The sequence below is a fragment of the Hermetia illucens genome, chromosome 5 (genome assembly GCF_905115235.1).
Source record: "Hermetia illucens chromosome 5, iHerIll2.2.curated.20191125, whole genome shotgun sequence".
NCBI classification, from domain to species: domain Eukaryota; kingdom Metazoa; phylum Arthropoda; class Insecta; order Diptera; family Stratiomyidae; genus Hermetia; species Hermetia illucens.
This window is the reverse complement of record NC_051853.1, coordinates 107,202,543-107,228,025: the sequence shown is the minus strand read 5'-3', so window position 1 is coordinate 107,228,025 and position 25,483 is coordinate 107,202,543. Positions and strand designations below refer to the sequence as shown.

General features: G+C 39.8%; 1 protein-coding gene across 1 annotated transcript in view; it reads right to left on the bottom strand.

Moving 5' to 3' along the window:
• Nucleotides 1-16,901, bottom strand: part of LOC119657695 (lachesin) — a 173,707-nt gene extending 156,806 nt beyond the window's left edge. Inside the window, exon 1 of the mRNA XM_038064728.1 lies at nucleotides 16,802-16,901. Within this exon, the coding sequence (XP_037920656.1) occupies nucleotides 16,802-16,874 (73 nt within the window). The 5' untranslated portion in view covers nucleotides 16,875-16,901. The remainder of the gene's footprint in view (nucleotides 1-16,801) is intronic.
• Between the last annotated feature and the right edge of the window lie 8,582 nt (nucleotides 16,902-25,483).

Below are 25,483 nucleotides of genomic sequence, written 5' to 3'. Positions count from 1 at the left end.
TAGCAGCGATATTTGTAGATGAACGGTACGATTACTTTTCTTCAATTGATTTTTCTTTGCCACACAAAATTATTAAGTTAAAAATTTAATAAGTACGGAGGACGTGAAGTCAAAATGGACACCTCGCGCATCGAATCAGTTTGCTTTGACATTCAGTGTAAAGGAGAGGAATGCGGAGGTCTGAAAGGGGTTAACCACCTGCTTTAAAAAACATTTGATTGGTTTGGTGGAAATGGTACCATTATTAGCAAAATTATGGTAGGTCAAAATTGCCTCTTTGCATCCCATTACTCCTCCCTAAGGAACAAAATGTCAGCACAATATCGAATTGAATATTGGGTATCTTCAATATAGTGTATATTATACTGAATATACCCAATAGCTATTTATGAAAATATGAAAATCAACAAAACCTTTCATACCTGAAGCGCCCAGCTTCCAGTTTCCCACTTGTTTGAAAATCAGGTAGTGTCTCTGTGCTGTTATTTCCCGGAAATCTAAGCGATCACTGCATCTAATGCCAAAGCATAGAGTTAGTATTAATATCCAGCCGATTTTTGTTCATTAAACTAACTAATTAAAAGTAATATTAATAATTAATAGTTGCATAAGAATTTTTCTTCCTCCAAAAAGATTATATTATATTTCTAATCGTTTCTAAACAATGAAAATTATTGTAGTATATTATAGAGCACTAAAGAAAGGACCCAACTAAAAAAATCCTTAAACAGGAAGTCGTCCCCTTTTTTTGAAAAAAAAAATATTTTGGTCCCTAAAATTACTGATGGTTACTATTTTTAAAGTTTTGTTTTGCAAGCAAAAATTAAAATCGGTTCAATGTCTGTCTGTCTGTTTGTCACAGACACTTTTCTCAGAAACGGCTATACCGATTGACGCGAAATTCGGTGAGAAGCGCCCAGTTTCCGGTTTCCCGACTTGTTTTAAAATCTTATTCTTTTTTGTGTAGTGTTGTTATAGGTTACTAATTACTATTTTGCAAAAAATGCTTTTTATTGTTGCAGTGCCAATCGCAAACACAACTTTTGTTTTTAGATTCAAGTGAAAACAAATCGGGAAACCGGAAACTGAACCTGAAGCGAATAAAAGGTTGTGTGTTATATGTATGTTTGTGTATATGATAGTTCCGTGTGTACATAGTTAAAAATTCATTGCGCTCTATTTTTTAAAGAGCTATCTACACAAATCATTTAATCTGAAAAGCACCGTATGGATGATAGTCAACCTCAGCCGATTAACATTAGGAATGTGTGTGAATTGGTTTGAATAAGGTTCTGTTTTATACAAATCTCCAACAATTATCACTTTTAAGGGCGTTTGTCTATCTTTACAGAAATAGGATTGACTAAAGTACAATATTAGAGAACACGGAAAACTAATAAACATTTTTTTTGTAATATTCTGGCCTGAAATTTGCCGCGCAACTGGAGCCTGTGTTGAAATAGAAGTACAAAAGTTAGGGGGGAATAATGCTATCTGGCGATCAATCTTACACCTAGGAGACATCGTTAAAGATGTGACTGCTGATTGAAAGTGGTCTATGGTTTTAATAAATAAATGGAACTGTGATGGGTGGTAACAAATATGATGTAAAGCTAAGTTTGAGACTGAAACCGATTCTGGTGTTAATATTTTCTTTTCGGTTCGATAATACCGCTTCAATTGATTTACTGGTCAAGAATATTTAGTTAGGATAATTGTTAACAGATGACTCTAATGCCAGTAAGAAGATCTTGTCAAAGGCGCAAAGTGGTTTTGGAGTAAAGTGTTTGCATGCCTTTCTGGAATATTCTGCGGGGTATAAAAGTGCTACGCAATCCAGTGATACGAGTCTGCGTGAAGCAAGTAACGTAACAAGACATAAGCTATTTAAAGCAGTAACATGGGATTGCGTAAGCCAGGATGGTTAAATTCGACGGCTTGAAAGTAGAGCAGCTGAAAAGGGAGCTGTCAGCGTTAGAGCTGCCAACGACAGGAACAAAAGCAGAACTGCAGAGGAGTCTTCACGAAGCTTCGAAGTCGCGAGGTATTCGTGTCGAGGAACGTGAATTCCAGTGTGAGCCTACACTGCCTATTGAAGCTCGCAAAGAAGCAGCTGGAATGTCCAAGGTAAACAACGACGACATAGCAGCTCGAATACAAGCTATGTATAGGCGAAAGAATCTAGAAAGCAACAAGACGAAAGACAGGAAAAATGTATGGAAGAATTGATTGAAGAATTGAATAATTTATAGAAAGCAGCAAAAAAAACAGAAAGAAAGCGTAATCAAAATGAACAAAGTCAACGAATAGTTGACAAAACGACAGAAAGAAGATATCGAAGAGGTCAAACAGCATATGGGAAGCCTTGATACCAAGTTTGACGAGATCACCAGAAAACTCGATTCAAAAGTCGAGGATTTGAACATTAAATTTAAGGATCTACAAATAAGCGTGGAATGTGAATCAGGAAAAATAGTGAAGTTGGAGCAAGAGCTACATGAAATCAAACACGGTGGATATTCGGTTGTAGCCAAAGGCAACCCGGTAATGAAGTTCAAGGCTCCATCCTATATCGGAATAACGCCGTTTTCAATTTTCAAACTGCATTTTGCAACTACAATCCGTCAAAACCACTGGAGTGACAGCGATTTTGCTGCTGCGTTAGTAGTGACACTGAAAGGTGCAACAGCAGAAGTATTACAGACGGTTTCGGAGGACGATCGAAATAACTGTAGAGCGGTCATGACAGCGCTTCAGCAAAAATACTGAAGCGAATATAGGAAAGGAAGTTTTCCGAATGGAATTGAAGAATAGGTCCCAAGGAAATGGTGAAGCATTGATACACTTTGCGGCAGAAATCGAAAGGCAGGTGCATGTGGCATATGCACATTTTTCTGCAGACTACATCGAACGATGCAAAATCGAAACATTTGTAGATGGCATTCGTGATCCTAAAACAAAGCTATCATCTCGCCGAAAAAAACTTTAATGGAGACTATTTTGGATGGATTAGCTTGGGTTGCTCGATGTCAAAAACACTGGTCAATCGCGATGCCCAAGAAGTCAATTCGGCAAAAGTTGAGAATATCAAGAAGCTACAAAACGTTTGGATCGAAATGCTATGCGGAAAGGAAAAGCCCAAAGCTCTACAACTGCTCAAGAATTAGTTTGGAATATTTGATAAAAACAACAGTGGTAGACCTTCAACAGTGAAACAAGGATTGATAGCGATGAAGTCTATCCGATCCGGCAAGAAGGATAATTATGATCTAGTCATAATAATAGAGTTTAAGAAGAAAAACCAGGAACCTATTTGAAAGGACATTTTACATGAAAGTCCAACCGCAAAGGCTGGCTTATTGGGCTCAATGTTAGAGCCTCTAATTGGAAGATGGATGTCTTTATTGTGTCTGGGAAAGCGAGGATGGAGAAACCTTACAAAAGCTGATCCGAAGGCAAAAAAAAAATAAAATCATTAAGAAATACCACAATGGAACAAGCGGTGGACACCTTGCTATAACCAAACCCTTCGAGAAAATTTAGCATCGATTTTATTGGATTGGATGCCGACAATCCATGCCCGACTGGATAGGAACATACGTGCAATGTATATCCGCAAAAGGACCGCAAACACGCAGTCGGGGAACCCTACGGAAATATAACGTGGGAGCACCATTCGAGCTCATTGCCATGGATATAGCCGGGCCGTTTCCAACGAGCATCAAAAATAATAAGTATGTGCTCGTCGTTATCGACTATTTTAGTCAATGATCGGAAGTAGATCCAATACTCAGCTAGGACGCAAAAACCTCCCCGGACGTGTTCGTGGAAAATTGACTGTACCGGTTTGGGATTCCGCTAGAATTACACGCAGACCAGGAAAGAAACTTTGAACCGGAGTTTTTCAAAAATGTGTGTAAATCATTAGGTATCTGGAAAACCCGGACAACGCCAATGTATCCACAATCAGATGGTATAGTGGAAAGATTTAATCAAACACTGGAAGAACATCTTGCGAAGGTCGACGACAAGGATTATAAAAACTGCGACATATGTGTGATTTAAATCGTAGTAATAACAATTAGCCAAGACAGCAAAATTGTATACCAGTACGGCGAATATTTAGTTAGGATAATCGTTAACAGATGACTCTAATGCTAGTTAGGAGATCTTGTCAAAAGCACTGTGATTTTCTAGTAAAATGAATGCATGTCTTTCTGGAGCATCTATGGGCATCAACGCAAAGGGCTCCTAGTTTCTGAGATCCCATCGTTTTTAGGCATCTTAGAATGGCTGGTTATATCACTCTTAATGGTCATTGCTACTTTTACTTCTTGCCTCGATAGAGAAATGGATCTCACTATCCTCTCTCTTATACCACTATTCTTATGTTAGACGTCAAAATAACATTTTTTTGCTGATAACCTTATAATCATAAATTTTTGCCGCGAAATCGACAGATCTCAGATCCTGCATTTTTAATAAAACTTTAATGTGGTAATATAAAATAGTGCTTATAGCGAGTAGTAGAGTAACGTTGTGTCCTGTGTTATAAGTTCGATTTGAAATTAATGAACGAAAAACTCTTAATAAGATGATCCCCTAGAACGCTTAATTTCGATATTCACTGTTCCGCTAATTACATCCTTGTTGGTAGTTGTTTATCTCATTAGAAACTGATAATGTTGAAATTGCCTAATAAATCAGTACTACAGAAGCGTCCAATAACTAAAGACTTGGGGGAATACTCCCTTCATATATGTATGTGTTTGGGTCTCTAACGATGATCCACTTAGTTCTCGTGAACTTAGAAAGGGGAGCGATTGCTAGTATATAACAATATACCACTTTTATCTTGATGTAGACAGATATCGGAATGAAGTGAGTTCTGTAAGCATACCATGGAATAAATTTTTAGACTTTATGATGCACACTTTTTGCGGCTTAAAATACTGATTGAGTCACATGATCATGCTTTGGAAAAAAATCACACCTCCTTCTCACATGTACGAAGACCCAATAGATCGCACAGTGTCATCGAATTTCTTGACTATAGGTTCAAGTAAATAGAGTGTGATAGACAGGCAGATATTGACTGGATTTTGATAAGGTTGCAAATGAAAAGAAGAGGGTTTTCACCGTTAATCAGTTTTGAGCTGGAAGATTAATTGTCAAATAATATCTTATCCGCTTCCTTGTTCCTTACATCATATTTTTTAAATGCTTAAAAAATAATATTTTCCTATGTAATTGTTTTGGTTCAATCGAGTGTAGCAATTTTCGCTAAACAATTAGTTCTGGATTCCCTGGGATTTGTTTGATGATTTCATGTATTATAAACAACGGTGTATCTGGAGTATTCTATGCAGCAGGGGCGATCCGGAGAAACTAATGATTATTATCAGAGTTCTCATTAACCGTGACAACCTCCATTCTGCCTAGTCGGGTGGAAAAGCGGTCAAGTCTCCCGACTAGACTGATGACACCTGGTCTCACAAAGCCACAAGTGAAGGTGGCAAGCCGAGTCGGATTTAAGATAAACTCCAATAAAATCGCTAAAAATTCCCTTCGACCTCTACCTAGAATCATAGATTTGCGGTGAAAGAGTCAATAATATAGAACATGATAACACCAAATTTGGTGGAATTTGTACAATTACTAACAAGGTTATAATAAGTCATAGTTTTTGCTTTTGTGCAAATTTACTGCAATCTAAGACTTTGAATATCAATATCACACTAGAGGGAATAGTCTGGCTTAGCAGATGCATAAATATTTCGAAGTAGGTATAAATGGGGCAAATGTTCACCCAACTATTCTTACATAACAAACAGATATAACTTTTCATACTTGAAGCCCCGAAATGACGATGATCAATGGCGAGATTACATACCTTGAAACCGATACGAAATCAAGAAGTCGTGACTATTCATATATCTCTGTTGATCAACATCTAAAGGCTTGAAAAATCTGACCAAAACGTTAAATGTAAGTTCTACAGCTACTCTATTTGGACTCTCTGTACTTTACGCCCGGATTAAAATTTTCCAATGTGTTTTGGCATAAGCAGAAAAGCTCAGTAAAAAAAGAATTGACAGCGAAAAAAAATTAGAAGAATTAGAAAGTCCTCGAAGGAGGAATGCAATCTTGATATGTACAGACAAATTTAGGTTCTCTTTTAAGTAACAACTAAGCATAAACTACGACAAATCTTCGAAAATTTGGATATAGTTACCAAAGAATTTAGCAGCCCGTTCCGAATAAAAATAAGCCTGTCACACGAGAAAGTTCCGAAACACAAGTCGGAAACAAGCGGAATGCAAGGTATCTTTTTCTGAACATCCGGATAAATTAAAAGATTGGATACTACAGTAGAATCCCGATAATTCCTATTGTCAGGGGATGCAAATTGAAGTGAACTAACTCAGGGGTTGGCAAATTTATACGAATTAGCCGGAAATACGAATGATTGGTGTACGAATTATCAGGATTGCACTGTATAAGATTCAATGAACATCTAAAGGGAACAAAAACAGCGAGGAAAACGGATAGAAAGGCTGTCAAATCCATAGTCGCTAAATATATGGACACCATATAGATTTCAACCACATGAAGGTGTGGACTAGCAGACAATCTGTAAATATTAGATTCAGATATAGGAAACAGCAGCTCACCTTCAGTTAATTTTTAAAATGAAAAACAGAATCAGAATCTATTATTAACAAAGTGATAGAAGGTGGCACTTTGGCATTTGCAAATAATGAATAATTTCGTGCATTCTATAACGTGTATGACGTCATCATCCTAATTCGTCAATACCATAACAAAGTCAGCTGATATGAATGGGGGGCCACAAAGGAACATTTTATTTTAAGTTTTTGGGTCATTTTGTTATATCTTTTGGTTTGGAAAAATATGAAAGAATATGTTGGATTTGTAGCTATTTACGGATGGAAATAGTGCATAGAAGTTTTTCACATATGTTGAGATGAACACAAAGCCTTTATACCCGAAGCGCGAGCTTTCGTATCCATCGCAAGCCATTCCCGAATTTTAAAATTTTGTTTCTTAAAAATTTTTACAAGTACCTCACAATATATATTGATCAATATAATATTTATAATAAACATTTACGCTGTCGAAAAAAATTGAGAACCCATATACCCACTGCATCTGTATATAACCTCTTAAAATCATTTGAAATGAGTTTGTAATGACTACGAGGCGCTAAGACTCAAAGACACACACAAGAAACGACCAGCGCTTGTGGTATATTACCGAGGGGGGTAGAAAAACTGATGCTTAGGAGCATTTGCTATTGCGGAAAAAGGCGTGAAACCTTAAACTTGAGAAATGAAGTCAAGTGTACGTAGAGCCTAGCCGAGAAAAATGTTGAAAACTATTATTTCTCTATCCGACACCTCAAATCGAAGTTGTGGGCCAGAAAAGACTACCTTCCACTGGCTCAACTAACCAGAACCTAGGAAATGTTGAGCTCCACGCTATTTGCAACAACTTTTATAGATTCTGGATGGCATCCAATGTGGGACCCAGCATTTTTTCGGTTCTGGTGGAGCCATGCCGGAAAAAAATGCTAAGAAGCTGTTGTTTCTCTGTCCGATGGGAAGCTACATTTTAAAACGAGGTTGTGAGCCAGAATATTCTACTTTCCTCGAGCTCAAATATCCAGATACCTAGGAAATGTTATGCCCCACGTTGGGCGCCATTTGTAATGACTATTATGATTTGTTGATGGTCAAACGACCATCCTGAGCAGCCCGAGACGAGATGTGGGGGATCGAATTGTTCAAAGGACCACCCCCCCCCCCCCCCCCCCCCCCGACACTCTTGGGTCTGGCTAGGACAGATGTGTACAAGCACGTGTCGACGGCGCACTTCGATGGAGCGTCAAAATTTACGGGCGGACCTTCATGCTCAATTTCGTCATCCTTTTAGGTTTTTTGGGATAGCTCTCCCCTCTTGGTCGTCTCCGGCTACTCAGGATGGTCGTTTGACCGTCGAAAAATCATATTAGCCATTGCAGGATTTTAAATTATCTTGAAGAACGCGCTTACTCTTACGCTGTACTCTGCTTTTTCCCTCTAAACGTTCCGTTTGTAGATGTGAAGCTACCCGCTGCAGCTGGAACACATCACTTTGATGTCTGGTGCGTCCTTAGGCAGAGCACTTATATAGAAAAGGTTCCGTAGATCCCGCTACCTCATTATAGGAGAATCTGAACCCATATATGTACATTCCGTTAGTGAATTAAGGCCGGTCAGAATACTTAAAACACTCCTGCTTTTCGGCAGGAGAAACTTTACAGAATGTTTTTTGGTTTTACACAAAAACGATTTTTGAATTGTTCAAAGGGCTGTTCAACCTACTCAGTGAAACTTAACCATCGCTACAGATTGTGATGCGACCTCCCTTCAACCGCTTGTCATTCACCCAGGTAGCCGCCCTTAGATTCGCATACACTCAGCCTGACCATTGCATCTTGATTAAAAGGAAAAACCCACCCCTGCTTCAGAACCCTCTCCTGTTTTGGACCATCAATGTATTATATCTTTCCACGTATTCTCCTGGTTCGTCCCAGTTTTCTCTACGTTTCAAGATAACTTCAGTTTGTGGGCGGGGTTCTCCGTGGCGGAGTTTTTTAAGATCGAGGTCACGTTGTGTTCTTGCTAGTATCGATGCGAGAAAATTAGTCTCGGCCGACACGAGGAAAAAATTGTGTTTTCTCAAATTGCGGAGGAGTCAGACGAATAATCGAGCGCAGCACAACACGATTAAGTTACTTAACCATTCAGTGCAACTTTGACGATATTGGCAGACATAGAGGAGATGCGAGAATCAGAACAAGATTCAGTTCTCCTAAATTCTCCTCTGTGCTTCTCGCGTCCATTCTTTTCCCATAGATCTAACCGAATTAATCGATGAGCTGCTCTAATTCAGTGCTTTGAATAAGTAAATTCAAAGGTGACAAATTGAGTAATGCATTTGAAGCTGCGCCGGGTGTCGTGCTCATGGCGCCCAAATACACAATTCTTTGCAGTGTGGTTAGTTTACAGCGAAAATTAGTTTGATTCACCTTAACCCACCGTATTGCGGATGCATAAGCGAACATCGGCCTAATGATAGCAACATATATCTACATTACTACTTGACTCTAAAGTCCCCATATTAAAGCAAATGTTCGCCTACACAGGCCATAAACTCCAAGTTATTTCACGTGTTCGGAGAGTGGAAAGATTGTGCCCTCCATCTCCGGGAAGCAAAGACCGTTTAGTTTCCTCCAATAATAGCATTGTGGTTTTATTTGAATTTACTGAAAGTCCTGAGGCGCCAACTACCAATAAGATAAATGGCTCACTGCATATTTCTACACACCGTTCTGCGATCCTCATGTGGTGAGACTTCAACAAAGGCGCTGTTAAGTTGAGATGCCGAGACATCTTATTCAGCCATTAAAGGAAATATTATTGCAAAATTTTATTTAAATCGGTTTGGAACATCCCACTTGTCTAAATTTCTTGGTGACAGCTGGAACTATTTTGAAATATGCTCAGTGATGACTTCTCTGAAAAGTTAACTAATTTCATTCAAAGGTTTGAATGCTTAAGCGCATTAAAAACTTCATGAAATCATAATGAGCTTGGTTGAAATTTACCTGCGAAAATACTGATTTTCCGCTTTTGATAAATGTTATACGAGATAACGCAATATGCAACGTATGAAATCGCACTTTTGGTATACAGTGGAAACCATTATTTTGTGTGTAGTTCAAGAGCAGCCAAAGAGCGGTTGGGCTGAATAAAATTGAGTGAACTATCAGTGATTCAGCGCCTTCAGTTTGATATTGATTGCGAAATGGGAGAGAATGGGTTTAAAAAGTGCTAACTTGAACTGAGATAGTACTCATTCGCAGTAACTATGCAAGCGAATAATAAAAAAGAAGTCATAATATTTCGGTTTTGTATATAAAATCTAATCTCTCGAATACATCCACCTTCGGTATCTGCTTTGCTAAACTTACAAATAGTACGTTACTATTACATACTTTAGAAATTGTCGGGAAAATTGAATTCATTCCTAAAGGTTTGCAAAAATATAGAGTATTATATTAGCAAAGTCCTCCGCAAGACTTATAAGTGGTAAACGGATGCCGCAATAACCACAACTACCAGATATCTGCGGATGAAGCATCAACAAATGATTTCTGTCTTCATAGACATCTTGCTAGGCGGGATAGTCTCATACGCTCAAACCATCACTTCATCATCATCATCATTTTTCTTTGCAACAACCGATGAGAAAACTGTTAGAATCTGAACATCAGTTGCATCATCGTTTCATCAACCACCTAAAATGGCATAGCCAGGGTGAAACTTTCCACGGCCATGAGAGAATTTGGTATCCCCACTACTTTAGTAAGGCTGATCTGACTGACCTTCAGCAATATGCTGACAGGGTCTGCAAGATAAATGTCGAGAGAGTCTAAGAGAAGACGATGCCTTAGCATGTATCCTATTTAACTTCGATTTGGAAAAAGTAATTCATGGTGTTGATATAAATGCTAGCTATCTTCTTCAGGTTAACCTAAATACTGACCTATATTCACAGAAGAATAGAGCTTTGAAACCATTCTTCTATTTAGAGTAGTAAATCACAACCGATAGTAGCTATGATAATGGAGCCCCTGCACATAGTTGATAGTCAAACGAGACTACCTCACCTTACAAAAACAGTTTCGCTCGAAAGCTTGATTATGCCAGTCCTTATGTACGCCTCGAAGACTTGGGTTTTTAGCAAGAAAACTTGCGAACTTTCGGCCGAATTCGAGAGAAGATTCCTCCAAAGTATTTTTGGCGTACTAAAAGAGCCTATGTAGGGACCAAATTTATAAGCAATATCATGACGGCCTGGTTGTGGATAAAATCCAATATATTATGGTGAGCGGATTACCTAATGTGAATAGATGAGGATGACACAGCTCGGAAAGTCTATACAGGTAATATCTATGATACGAAAAGCGGGCAATAAAAATAATTTTCGAAAACCCCAAAAAATCAAAAATGTCTTTGTGAAATATTTAAAAGCAGAATAAAAACTAGTAAAACTTCCATTACTTTTTTTATCATTTCATTTCTATTAAATACTTCACTTTCGTGTCCGGTTAGCTGAGTGGTAAGAGCACGAGGCTGTCGTACGAAAGGTTGCGGTTCGAATTTCACTGGCGGCAGTCAGATTTGTATCGTGATTTGAAGTCTGATACCAGTCGACTCAACTGTGAATGGGTACTTGAGTCAAATCAGGGTAATAATCTCAGGCGAGCGCAATGTTGACCACATTACCTCCTACAGGGTACTATAATCCTGTAGTGTACCGTTACGGTCTTGAATACTTATTACTATGATTACTTCACTTTCGTCGTCATTACACTTTATATTGTGAACAACCATGATATGAACCTGACGCTCAGTAGCTCTACTGTCTTCGCAGCGCCGACATTAATGACTACAAAGGGTGATCATTTTGCTGAATTTGTCATTTAGGCCGCATTTGGTACAATATAGCGTGATGCTTTTGACAATATTCTCGATGACGCTGTGAAAGAGATATTTTTAGTTAGGACTACGTAAGCTAACTACATTAGTCTAGATAAGTTTCTAGTCGGCATTGGTCAGCTATGGCTCAGGGTATGGTTTGTAATGACTTATATGATTAAGCCATGGCCAAAGACCATCGGAATTGGCCGAAGTGGACCACGAAGGCAGAGCTATCCCCAAAACTAAAATGGCGAAGTTGATCGTCAAGTACCGTCCAAATACTGCAGCTCCGCTGAAGTGTCGAGAATGTCGGGGATCCGTTTGGATATCACAGTCCTTCCCACGCCATTGACAAAATTGCGATTGTCATTTAGCCGACAGTGCTTCAATCATATAAGTACATGGTCTAACAGTCACCAGTGTATTCACCCAACTTTTTGGTGACCATTTCAGGGCGGAAAGTATACTGCGCATTAGGAGGTTTTTAAAATAAAATTATTTTATTGGATAGATGGTTAACTTAGCTTTTCCAAAAATTTCAAAGCCAAATTCGTGTTCCTTTAGATTCTATGAGCGTTGAACCGATTGTCAGGTACAACATCAGGCCCTAGCACCCAGAAGACAGTCGCCTAATGTCCTTACATAAACTTGCATTCATGCATGCATATTCAGTTCCGTCAGCTACCTCAGTTCCTTTTACGAGTGCATTTGGTTGTTTTGTGATTGAACCTTGTTTGTAATTTCCAGCGAGAAATGCCTTGTTATCCGAAAGGTCTCAAAATAACGTTTTTCATATTTGCAGGGATTCTTACTTGAAAAGTAATAAACCGATCAGTATGAAATTTCGAGGTGTGATTCTCTATAAAATTATCAAGAATATGAACCATCATTTGGGGCAATATCATATTCTTGGAGGTGCTTTTTAAGGTTTGTCGGTCACACGCACTTTTTTTCAGAAGCGGCTATACCGATTGACACAGAATTTCGAGAAAAGGTGGGAACTGTGCACACCCAGACATACAATTAGTTACATCTTTTTAATTCACTTAAATATGGTATATGGTATATATATATGCTTCTAGTCTCTTCACGCATTCACTTTTCATTGTTCGGATTCAAAACCATGATATTTAAGTGAATTTGTTCTACACCAAGACCACGTTTTCTCCCATTTAGTGCGTGATATTCATAAATTTTCCATAATTAACATAATTAGGCAACTTTTGACAACTTTACAGGTTGGCAAGTTTGCAGTATGGTTAACAATAATTTAGATGAAAAGCCGAATATGATTTTTTTTTTAATTTGAACTGTTACATCTTTGAAGTGATGATGACCTGTGTGACATTAAATGATTGAGGGAATCGGAAATTGTAATACTTTTAGGAAGGTCAAGTTTTTTAATGCTACTCACGAAAAACGCTACAACTATCTAACAGTAAAAGACAAAGTACCCATCTCCGGGACCAATTTCCCTTAAACAAGTGGTACTATCCACTATTAAAATTTGGGCCATCATAAAAAGGATACCTTGTATATCATTACGATATAACCTCCAGATTGGAATAGTTTTTTGCAAGCCTGGTTGACAGTAATCAACCTAAGAGGTAGGGGAATGCTTTAGCAGAATGCTAATTTATATTTGATTTATTAAATCTGCTCTCCTGGTCCCCAATTCAGACAAAGGAGGAGCGTTTGATACAACAAACTTTGTACTATCCGCAGTCAAACAAAAATAATGTGTTAAGATCAGGGAAAGAGATATCCGAGAGTGTAGTTAGTTATTCCACTATGCTAATTCTCACTTGATCTCTTTTGATGACAGGTCCTGCGAAAAGCCGACCAAGCGAACGCATCTAATGTATTTAAAAACAAAATGATCGGGCTGTCACAAGCCTCGAAAAAATGCTAGAGTATTCAACAAAGTCAACGCGCAGGACGGGTCCAGTCGAGAAATGGGCAAGGGTTCTTGACGCATGGACGGCATCAGGACGTAAGTAAATTAGTCTGAACAAATTAAATGCGTGTTTTCGCCTTATAGATATTAGCACCCTCACAGGAAAGACCATATTAGCATCCTCACAGGGAAGACCGAAGAACTCTCAAAAGTCGTTCGTCACACACAAAAGAAAAGGTTTTGTTTCAAACGCAATAAAGTGGGACTTCCTTTGTTTTAAGTATATTTGGTTCCTTTGATTTAACAATAGTGATTCGTACCGCCGAATGTAGATGGATGACTTGCTAAATTTTGACGAAAATTCTTTGTTTACCAAAGGCGAAACTCAGCTTACAGCTTACGTACAGTCAAATCTTTTCTTCACCAACAATTTGAAGTCAAGAATGGTATGATTCAGCAGGTATATAGGATTGCTGCTGAAATAAGGAGAGTTTACGGGGAATGTTACTAACAGAACACTCAAGTTTAGATATAAATCCCACTTCACGGAAAAACACAGAATAGAAGTATTCCACAAGGTAGCATGCTAGGGCCGGTTTTATTTACACAGATGACATTTTTGAATACGACCTAGAGTATTTAGACTGTCCGGTCTATCTAGACCGGTCTAGAATATCTAGACTATCTTTTCAACCCACGAACTGCTTCCAGAGAAATACAGAAACATAGTCAAAAAGTTAAGGCCCTTAAAAACAACGAGGTTGAATGCCGGGGGCCTTTAGCTTCAACAAATAAACATGCTCACACGTAAAGATCACTGAAACGACAATAACATAGGGCAATGACACAAAGTATTCAAGAATACAATTTGCTAAATGATTTTAGTTATGTATGTATAGAGTAAAAATTACGAATCAAAATACAGAGCGAACAATATATATTGGCTGATAGGAAAGCACTCTAAACTTGATCTTAAACGTAAAGATATACTCGCATAGTGTAGTCCTAAAATAAATATGGGCATATGGCACCCAATTTTGGAGTTCGGTATTTAGCTGCAAAGTGGCAATTATTCACAAGTATAATCGAAAAGAGGCTTCACTCCAGGCAAATCAGCAACTTATCAGATTTTACTTCTGCGGCAAGCAATGGAAAAACTGTTGGAATATGAACATCAGTTGCACCATCCCTTCATCGACTTTAAAGCCGCCTATGATAGCATAGACAGGGTGAATTTGTACATGGGCATCAGACAATAAGACTGATAATGTGCGAGGCCAGATAAAAGCATCAGAATCACTCCCAAGACCATTCGCAATCAACAATACTCTACGACAAGGGGATTCCCCATCATGCGTCCTCTTTAACCTGGCACTGGAGAAAGTGATCCGTGATCCTGAGGTAAATGCAAGAGGTACGATCCTCTTTAACATCATGGGAAGAACAACCCGAGATGTATAATCTGCCTTTATCCACATTGAGCAGGCGGCGCGAGATCGTGGACTGCACATGAATGAAGGCAAGACGAAGTACATGGTGGCAACGTCAGCGCCAAAACCAAAAGAACGAACAACATCGAATCGCACTGGTCAAACGAAAACAATGAAGAGGCTACAACTTTGAGACCGTTGATCATTTCTCGTATCTAGGGTCGAAAATCACAACCGATAACAGCTACGACGATGAAATCCGCGTTTCGTTGTTGGGAGCCAACAGAGCCTATTTCAGTTTACAAAAACTGTTTCGCTCTAAACGTTTAACCATAGCGTCAAAGCTCTTACTGTACAAGACAATAATCCTGCTAGTCCTCATGTATTCCTCGAAGACTTAGGTTCTTAGCAAATATAATTGCGAAGTCTTGGCCGCGTTCGAGAGAGAATCCTCCGAAAAATGTTTGGCCCTCTACATGAGATGGACGATTCCGTAGTTTGCATAACCACGAAATCTATGAGTGATACCATGACCGTTAGGTTGTGAATTAAATCCGGCTCAATATGCGGATGATCCAGCCCGAAAAGTCTATAAGGGAAATATCTATGGTAGAAAAAGAAGACGAGGCAGACCCTGCCTGAGATGGAACGATGGCGTAGGTCAGGACACCACACATCTTTGAGGGATATCGAATTGGTTGACCTCTGCATAAAACCGGGATGTCTAGAGTTCCTTATTAAGGCAGGCCCAGGCCGGATACCGATTGTTGCGTCGTTGATGATGATCGAAAATATTAATAATAATCACCCAAGGTATCGTCTTTGAAAAATCGGAATGTGTGGAATGTCTTCAACATCCTCTTTCTCAAGGGTACCTCTCAGAAACTGAGGTAAAGGTGTTATGTTTTACGGAGTTGATACCCTAATATCTTAACAAATAAATTGTTGGTTTTCCCCAAATTGACCACAGTAAAAGTTGTGGACTGAATTCCTTGTTTTAATTTTTTAGTCCTTTTTGAAAGTCAATTCAATATTTTCCAAGTAATTATGTGAATAATATAATAGAAGAATAGAGAAAAAAACACCCAAAGGCCCGGTTTTGATCTTGAAGCTAACTGGAAAATACATACCTGCATGTACCATGAGGCTCAGTTAAAGATATATGAAATGAAAACCTCAATAACACTTTTTCGAAAATAAGTCAATCTTGAACACTTGGAGACATACAAGCAGCAGTACTTCTAAAAAACCCAAACAATTAATATAAAATGATTCGCGACGACGACTAGTAAATGTGTAGCCGGTGAAGTATCTTTCATGTTTCCCTAATTTTTTTTACCAAATCATTTTAGAATTTGAAGGTCATTCTAAGAACGGAATTGGGGGCCACAGTAGCCTAGAAAAGGCCTATTCCCATGACTACCTCGAAATAAGTACCATATACGTGTATGTATACATGCGTATGTTCATATAATGTTTCCAGAGACGCAGGGGGAATTGAACTTTTTCTTTTAGGATTTAATTTGAATTAATGAAATCCTAATAACTTAAGCAAGAAAATTTTCCAATGAAATCTTTTGAAATTTATGGAAAATAAAAAGACAATTCCCTGAATAATTATAGTGTATATATCCGGCCTTTGACTGGTGATAGTCTATCGAAGATTTACAGAGAAATAGAATTTGGATAAGTTTTAATTTTCCCTAACTGCTTATTTGTGGTATATTATTTTGATAGTGCGTCAACAATTCTACGGGATATTTACTACTTTTTTTTTCTCAGAGAGAAAATATTCGTTTGCATGATATAAGTAGTTACCAATTATCCAAGCTCACAACGGTACATATTTTTCCAGGAACAAAACAAATTCCACTCTCGAAGAGTGAATTCCCCATTTAAATTAAATTAATATTCTTCAGTACCTTTGAATGAACTCATCACCAACAGCATCAGCAAGGCCATCATATCCTCTTTTAACTTTTTCCACAACATCATTTTCACTGTATAATAAATTCTAACGTGGTTTTCTCTTATTTTCGTGAAGCACAACACAAAGGTAAATTGAATTTCCTTCCACGAGGGACAAATATTATTTGACCGAGGATGATTATTTTAATTAGACTTTTCTTCTCTAATGAATATTTCAAAAATTTCCTTCACTCCTTCCTGGGTTCGTTGGACACTAATTAACACATTTTTTTCGTGGAAAATTTCACAAAATTAAACCGGAAACAAAATCAGAGTGAATTCAAATTAGATAACGGTCACAAAGGTTATCCCCGAATAACCGAAGAAAAAGCACCGAACGTTTTTCAGTTTCGAGTGACTGGACATATACGGAAGTAATGGTAAGCAAGAACTTCTTGGCCGAAGGAGACTTTTACTTGAAATTCTGCTTCCCGCGCCATCCAACTGACATCTCTGATGATACCAAACTGAAAGCAGACTCCAGTGATGCTTGCAAAAACCAAAATGCATCCAAGGCAGGGAATCTGTTCCAAAAATCAGAAATTCCACTTGGATCTACTCCAAAGTCCTCCCGCACCATCCGCTTCCCGCATGGTGTTATCTTTCGGGAGCCGGCAAACATCCTCTTTTGTCGTTCATTGGTCGGGCATTGTCGGTAATCGCCTGCAACATAATCACAACAAGGAATTTCGGGAAGAATCGGCTCTGGATTTCGCTGCTTTCCCACACTATAATGGGAAAGCATGCGTAAAAGGGAGGGGAAGCAAGGACCGTTCCTCGCCTCGTGTTCCAATTGAAGCAGCAGGTTGCATCGGCAAACAAGCAACAATACACGGAACAAGGATTTAGTGGTCCAGCCACGTGGTTTGCGTGGGGAAGGAATGTAAACATTGCCGGTGTGGAGTTTGAACAAAACATGCGCAATCTTTCTCTATTTTATTTGTGGAACATACTTTCATTGATAAACCAATCCTGGCGAAGCTAAAAACTAGTGCTATCCAAGGTGTCATCCAGCAATGAAGGACCTTCTGTGTGGTTGCTATCAAGTTGAAAGATAAAAATGCGGAATAAATTCGATGAACATCATTCAAGTATTTGCCCCTTACGTAAGAGAATAACAAAAAAAATACATAAATAATTCATAATGAAAAGCGTCACTTTTAAATATCTTAAAGAATGTTGATTTGGGCCTATAACAAATGTTAACGTTGTAGTTCGTGAAAGAGGTCTCATTTGCGTTACAATTCTAGCAGGAACAATAGGGTACCAACCAGTCAAATTAAGTGGCTACGTACGTTTTAGGTATGACAAATTTTGTGAATTTCTTATGTAAAATCCTTCGGATGCACAGTTCCCTTTGTCCTCGTAGCTAGTAATGTACATATGTATATGCATTTAGTTTGAGAGATTTTAAATTTGGTGTGATACTGACATTCTATTATATGTTAAGGTGTTTCCGTGAAAGAGGGCCAATAATAACATTTTCCGCAAATATTTCCATATTAGCCTCTATATTATTGCAATTTTCAATTCCTATAATGAAGGTGTGGAGAAAGGGGGTTTCCAGTGAGTTTTCGATACAAGGCATCATCCTGATTTTTGTAGATGTTTCAAATGAAGATATCTGAGAATGGGTTCTCAATTTAAGGATGTTGAGTCCCTGGAGAGTATGCTTTCCCCTTTGCGGTACTGTGTTTTTGTTCTCTCTCTGCCTGGTACCCGAATCTGGTATCAGAATGCGCTCTCATGACATGAGAATCGGCTTTTGACATAATCTAGACTAGCAGATTTTCTTCCATTCGATTTTATCACAACTGTGGAGTGCTTCGTACCTACGAAAAGTTACAAGATAGTTAAGGAGATCTTTCTCAAAGCAATTACATGCAGTTTAGGAGAGACTTCGTAAAAATGAACTTTGGAAAGTGAAAAGTTGGGAGCCAACACTGTGATTCAGTGAAGTTTTCAATTGTCATCGTTCAAAAACCCGTAAACGACGGGGGATTTACTGCGAAACTACTGACATGATGCATGCTGTGCGGGTACTCATGGATAAACACCGTGTGAAGCATCACCCTCTTTATATTCCATTTCTGGATCTGGATACGAACTCATCTAGTGGCAGAAGAACTCATGCGCTGGGCTAAATTAGTCTACCACGATCTGAAAAGAAAAGTTGGAAGTGTGGTAAGTGCATCTGAACCGCTTTGTGTCCCTGTCGGTGTTCATCAAGAAAGCGCCCTCTCACTACTCCTCTTACCTTTTGTCACTGGCACTAGCCCACGGAACATACAACGTCCAGCGCCCTGTACACTCCTTTATGCAGATGATGTTTTCCTTGCTTCTCATAGTTAAGTCTCAGATTGAATATAAATAAAACAAAATTTTTGACGACTGATCCCAATGAAAAAAGTGCAATCGCTGTCAGTGGCAGTGGCCGGTGAAGAACTGAACGATTTAAATATCTTGAGGGAACGCTAGAAGGAAGACTGCTTTATGAAATTGCTTCACGCATTAGCACGATCCGGATGAAATAGCGTTCAACAACTGGCTTTTTTGTGATTGACACACCAACGAACCCCTCAAATGTAAAATTTATCACAATGTCGTCCTTCCTGTCGCCCTCGAAGCGAACTGCGTCCCGCGATAATGGAGACGAAGATGTTACGTTGGACTACTGGCGTAGCACGCTTTGATCACATTCTTCTCCTTTTTTTTCAGCCTTTGCCCCGTTCACAAGCGGGGTCGGTTTGTCGTGATCGGTTTCGCCATTTAGATCTATCAAATGCCTGATCCGGATGCAATCTCGAGGCTTTTCAAACCCTATCCAGCGTATCAAGCCATCGTTGCATCGGCCTGCCTTTTGATCGTTTACCATCGACTTCGATGTTTGGACCAATCTTGGCAGTTGAATTCTCGTTAGCACAAATTACGTGACCATACCACGGGTCTAACCCCATAACCATCGCGGATATCCTCATTTCGGATATAATCAAAACGTATCACGCCACTAGTCCAACGTAACATCTTTGTCTCCATTACCGCAAGACGCCATTCATTGTCTTTTATAGTGTGGTCAATTTTATATTTGAGATGTTCGTTGGGGGGGGGGGGGGGGGGGGTTTCATGGGAATCGGTCCTCAAAAATTCAGTTTTGTTTAGATTCAATCTGAGACCGTGTCGCCTTAGGTGATCATTCCATTTTTGAACAAGTTCGTCGTGGTCATTTTTGCTATTAGATGGTAGGAAAACATCGCCTGCATAAAGCAGTGTGTAGGACGCTGGACGTTGGATGTCCCCGTGTGACGGTGTCCATAACAAGGACAAAGAGGGGCGGTGGGAGGGCGCTTCCTTGATGAGTAGTATGTATTGAGTCAGTAGTTCCGCAGTTTTTGACAAATCCGGCTTGATCCACGGTTATTTCAACGATTTCACGAATATGGTTGTCAAGAATGGGTTCAAAAATCTTCATGCTACGGGAAAGTAACCGGATCGGACGGTAATTTGAACATTCCGCTGGACTACCGTTCTTTTTCCATATTGGAACAGTGGTACTTTCTTGCCAATCAGATGGTGTTCTACCTTCCTGAATAATCCGATTAAAGAATTCACTGAGGCCCAGTTTTGGGTCCCGGCCCTTCGCTTTCCAGAGCTTAGATGCGTTGTCGTCAAGTCTTTTGCCTTTCCCCGATTTCATTCGCGCTTTGATCACATCCGAAATGAGGATATCCGCAATCAAAATGGCGTTACACCGATCGTGAAAGAATTGCAAGAGAGGCATCTTTGATGGTATGGTCACGTGATTCGCGCTGATGATAATTCATTTGCAAAGGTTGGTCTGAACATTGAAATCGATGGTAAGCGCCGAAAAGGCCGGCTGAAACAACGGAGGCTGATACCTTGGATTTGAAAGGCTCTTGCCTGCATCCAGATCAGGCTTTTAATAGAACAAAATGGTGGAACCGCCAGAGCTGTATCCTGCTACCGATATTTTTTTTGTTTGTTATTGGTGATGTCCTTACCCTGAAGACGTGGGTTCAATGGACAATGGCGTCTTTCGTCAAACCCGTCGACATCGAAAGGCGACTACTGGGTGAGAGGCTTGCATTCACCTGTACGTATAAAAATAAAACAAAAATCCCGTGTTAATATTGATCGCAGTTACTAAATTGCAAACATTTTTGGTCTATGTAAAAAAAAATATTAGAAGAACTGGCTCTTCCTCGATAGCTTATATCTTTAGGCAGGTTATTCTTTATGTTAGTAAGTCATTCAGCTTCACTCATACCTGCCTAATATCTGTAGTATATGCCGTTTTTTGGAATTCGTTATTTTGGTGCGAGCGTCCTTTGATGATTTTCCTAACCAACTGTATAGTCAGGTCACTGTGTAGATCTTCATCACGAATGAAATAAGGGAGGATGTTTTGAAACGTTTGTATGACGTTCAAGTTTGATTCTTTGGAACAGCCCTGGAGCTGAATTTCATACGTCCACATGGGCTTTATGATCTGTATGTAAATTAGTAACTTATTTAGAGCTGTGAGCACAATGTATTTTTTTTAGAAAAAAATCACAATGTACATCTATACGAATTCGAAACGAAACGAAAAGTTAGTAATTGTATATTACTATATTTTAGAAATTTTCCCGCCTCTTTTAAATCTTCGCTTTCGAAAACTGCTTCTTCGAGCTGTTTTATTGTTAAAAGGGGGCAGTCCTCGACGTTTTCCACGCTATTGATATCAACCCGTAACCCGGGAATAATGCCCAGAAAATGCGCTCCATCTGTTCGGTACTTCGTATGCAGGATTTCCGCAGAGCCCCGATTTTCCTGGTGACAAGTTTGTAGCAAAGTCGCCACGGTCCTCACTTACCTCGTTAACTAGATTCTAACAGCGGCAAGCTTTGCTTTTATTTATCATCCTGCGGAGTTGCCTTTTTGCTGATCTATAGTCTAGGGAATGGCGGAACTTATGACACTCCCTCCGTAGGTCGGCAAATTTCTGCGTCCGCCACTTCATAAAAAAGTTGTCACGGCTGGGACCCTTCAGGGGCTTGGAAGTCTCACATCCTGTCGTTACAAGGTTCATCACTGAATTTACGGCTGTGTTAGCTGCAACGCTACCACCTCCCGAAGCGCTCTTCTCCGCGACTATGCCTGCTCCAAGAACTTCGACAAATTTTCCGATGTTCATTTTCGCGGCGTTCCATACGCACAAGAACGCCGGTGCACGCCGGCAAGTAGTGTCAACCACTTCGAACACGATGTACTGGTGATCACTTGTCTTCTGTCCACCGACAGTGCCAGAGATTCTGATCCAAAAGTTATATCAGGGATGCTTTCGCAGGATGGGTGCCGAAACATTGACGTTGTTTGGGTGTTTGAAACTACGAGCTCAGTTTTTGCCACCATTTCCAAGATCGTTTCCCTCGGGAGACTGGCTGAGGCTTACCCCATTCGAGGGTCCTAACATTGAAGTCACCTTTTGCTCTGAGGACGCCTCTCCGTGTCTAAAAATGCTTCCTCGAGAACATCAAGCCGGCGCCGAAAGTCTGGTATCGTCTCAGGTCAGGTAAACGATAAGTGGAGATGCAATGAAGCCAGATCTGTCCTCCGGATTAGCATTAGATCAGCTTTGACTTCCGCAACGATCTACGTCAGTTTCCATGTTAATTTGTGGGATGCAGATTATGCTAATCGCGCTATAGCCTTTTTTGTTCCCCCTTAAAGATAGGACATCGCCCCGGATCCTTGTAGAAAGCGCAATTTTCGCTTTCATTCCAGGTCTTCCCTTGTTGACGTATCTGACCGCATGTCCGGGTCCCTGCAAGTTGCTGAAGTGTGTCCGTTATCCAGACACCTGTAGCACTTGGTGTCGGTTATCTGAATTCATATTGCGCATACTACCCGCCCAATTTTGATTTTTCTGCTGTTAAGGAGTTCACTCGGTGACTTCCGCCACAGTGAGTTTTTGGTCTCGAGTACTCGAATTAGTTAAACCTGGACATTCCCGCTTAAAGGACTCCTCCATTGCAACCTTTTCTGTGAGACCTGTGAGATCTCGGATTTCTATAGAGCATATAGGTTCTAAACTAGAAACGAGAGTATTCTCCCCCAAAAGGCCCTTGATTGTTTCGCTGAAAGGATTCTTGCTAGTGATCTTCGGGCCTAGTTCGATGAGCACTGCATCATCCTTCGTTTTCCGTATGGAAAACACTTCTAGTCCCTTGTTCTCGGGTTTCATCCTGCAGCCGATTTTACCGAGGACTTCAGCAAATGTGTGCCCGAAAACCCCCCTTATGTTCGTCCACACAAAGTTGTACCAGTATAAAGGACAATGTAGAGCACATTTCTTAATTTCATGAGAAATTATTGTACTCTATGACGTTATCACTACATAAAGTGAACTCATATGAACGTTTTAGGTATTTATCTTACATATCAGTATTAATTACTAGAGACGAGTGTCCAATAGGATAGATATGGGTATACGTTAATTCCAGCTTTACTTAATTTAAGTATATGTCGTAAATTAAATACAGCTTGTGCACGGATTAAAGTGAAAATACGTGAAGGCACGTTAGAAAAATTTAAATGCATAAAGGAGAAAGCTGTTCGTAACTCTCACTTGCTTCAAACATTTAAGAAATCAATAACGTGAACCAGAAACTCCAGTACATTTGTATTTAAAATACATTTATATTCATCATCATAATAAAGAATTCCAGACTTTTTTCGACCATAGATATTGCCCTTATAGACCCTTATGTAGGGGGCCACAAATTCTTTGGGAGAATCTTCTCTCGAACTCGGCCAAGAGTTCGCAATTTTTCTTGCTAGGAACCCAAGTTTCTGAGGAATACATGAGGACTGGCAGGATCATTGTCTTGTACAGTAAGAGCTTTGACAATATAGACGTTCCGAGCGGAACAGTTTTTGTAAGCTGAAATAGGCTCTGTTGGCTGCCAACAACCGTGCGCGGATTTCATCGTCATAGCTGTTATCGGTTGCGATTTTCGATCCTAGGTAGGAAAAATTATCAACGATCTCAAAGTTGTAGTCTCGTATCTTTATTCTTCCCGTTAGACCGGTTTTTGGAGCTAACGTTGCCACCGTATATTTTACCTTACTTCCATTGCTGTGCAGCCCAAGATCTCGCACTAATCGTCGCCTGCTCGACCTGGATGAAGACAGTTTGTATCTCGGGTCCTTCATTCCATCTGGAACGCTTTTTTCGAGAGTTTACTGACGAGCCGAAAAAACCGAAGTAGCCTTGCCGACGATAAAAGAGATCCTGATCCTGCTTCCCATACCAAAACCAACCAAACAACCTTCCAAGTACCTTGAATCGACCCACGACTTGATTTTGAGCAAACCAAGGTAGGAGTGGACCAGGCGGCAACTGCAGTTTCGGCTTCAAGGCGGCTTATTTTAAATGTTGGTGTATTACATCTAGCAGGTGATGTCTTCTAATGAATGAAAGCAAGTCCGTTCTGCTTTACAGAGCGGGGTTGGCTGCGTGGTTTCTATTAATTGATTTCTTGAACTGGCATTTCCCTTTCTCCTCCCGCCGCTGTTGGTGAAAATAATTCCCTGACGTTAAGAAGTTAAACCCCGAAGTAATGAGTCGAAGTGTTCCAGACTAATTCTCCAATGACCACAATGCACCCTTCCGGGAGTCAACACTCTTACCCAAAGAAAAGAAGATATCACCACTTTCCGTTCGAAATTCTCTCCCAGGAGAATAGTACCAGCCGTTATCCAAAAGATGAAAAGTTTTGACCGATAAATGGCGAACTATTAAACTACAACACTTTTGAAGCGTCTACCATGAAGGATGCCTACTCCTGGCGTTCTGGCCTGTGCCATCGTTCTATCTTAGGCAGTCTGTCACGTCTTCTTTTGATATCATAGATATTGCCCTTATACATTTTTCGGGCTGGATCATCCTCATCCATACGGATTAAGTGAGCCGGATTTTATCTACAACCATTGTCATGGTATTTAGCGTTATATATGCCAGGGAATCGTCCGTCCTCATATAGGGGGCCAAAAATTCTTCGCAGGATTCTTCTCTAGAGCGCGGCCAAGAGTTCGCAATTCTTCTTGCTAGGAACCCATGTCTCCGAGAAATGCATGAGGATTGGCAATATCATTGTCTTGTAAGAACTTTGACCCTATGGTGAGACGTTTCGAGTAGAATAGTTTTTGTAAACTGAAATAGGGTCTGTTGGCAACCAACAACCATGCGCGGATTTCTTCGTCATAGCTGTTATCGGTTGTGATTTTCGACCCTAGATATGAGAAATTTTCAACGGTCTCAAAGTTGTAGTCTTCTATCTTGGTTGGTGCTGACGTTGCCACCATATATTTTGTCTTGCCTTCATTGATATGCAGCCCGAGATCTCGCGCCGCCTGCTCAATCTGGAAGAGTTTGTATGTTTCCGGTCGTTCTTCCCATGATGTCAATATCGTCAGCATAGGCCAATAGTTGGGTGAACTTAAAGAGGATCTACGCCTCGTATTTACCGCAGAATCACGGATCACTTTTTCCTGGGCCAGGTTTTAAAAGGACGCATGATTAGACCTTTGTTTTCTTAGACCCTTGTTGAGCTGTTTCGAGAGTGAGTCAGGGT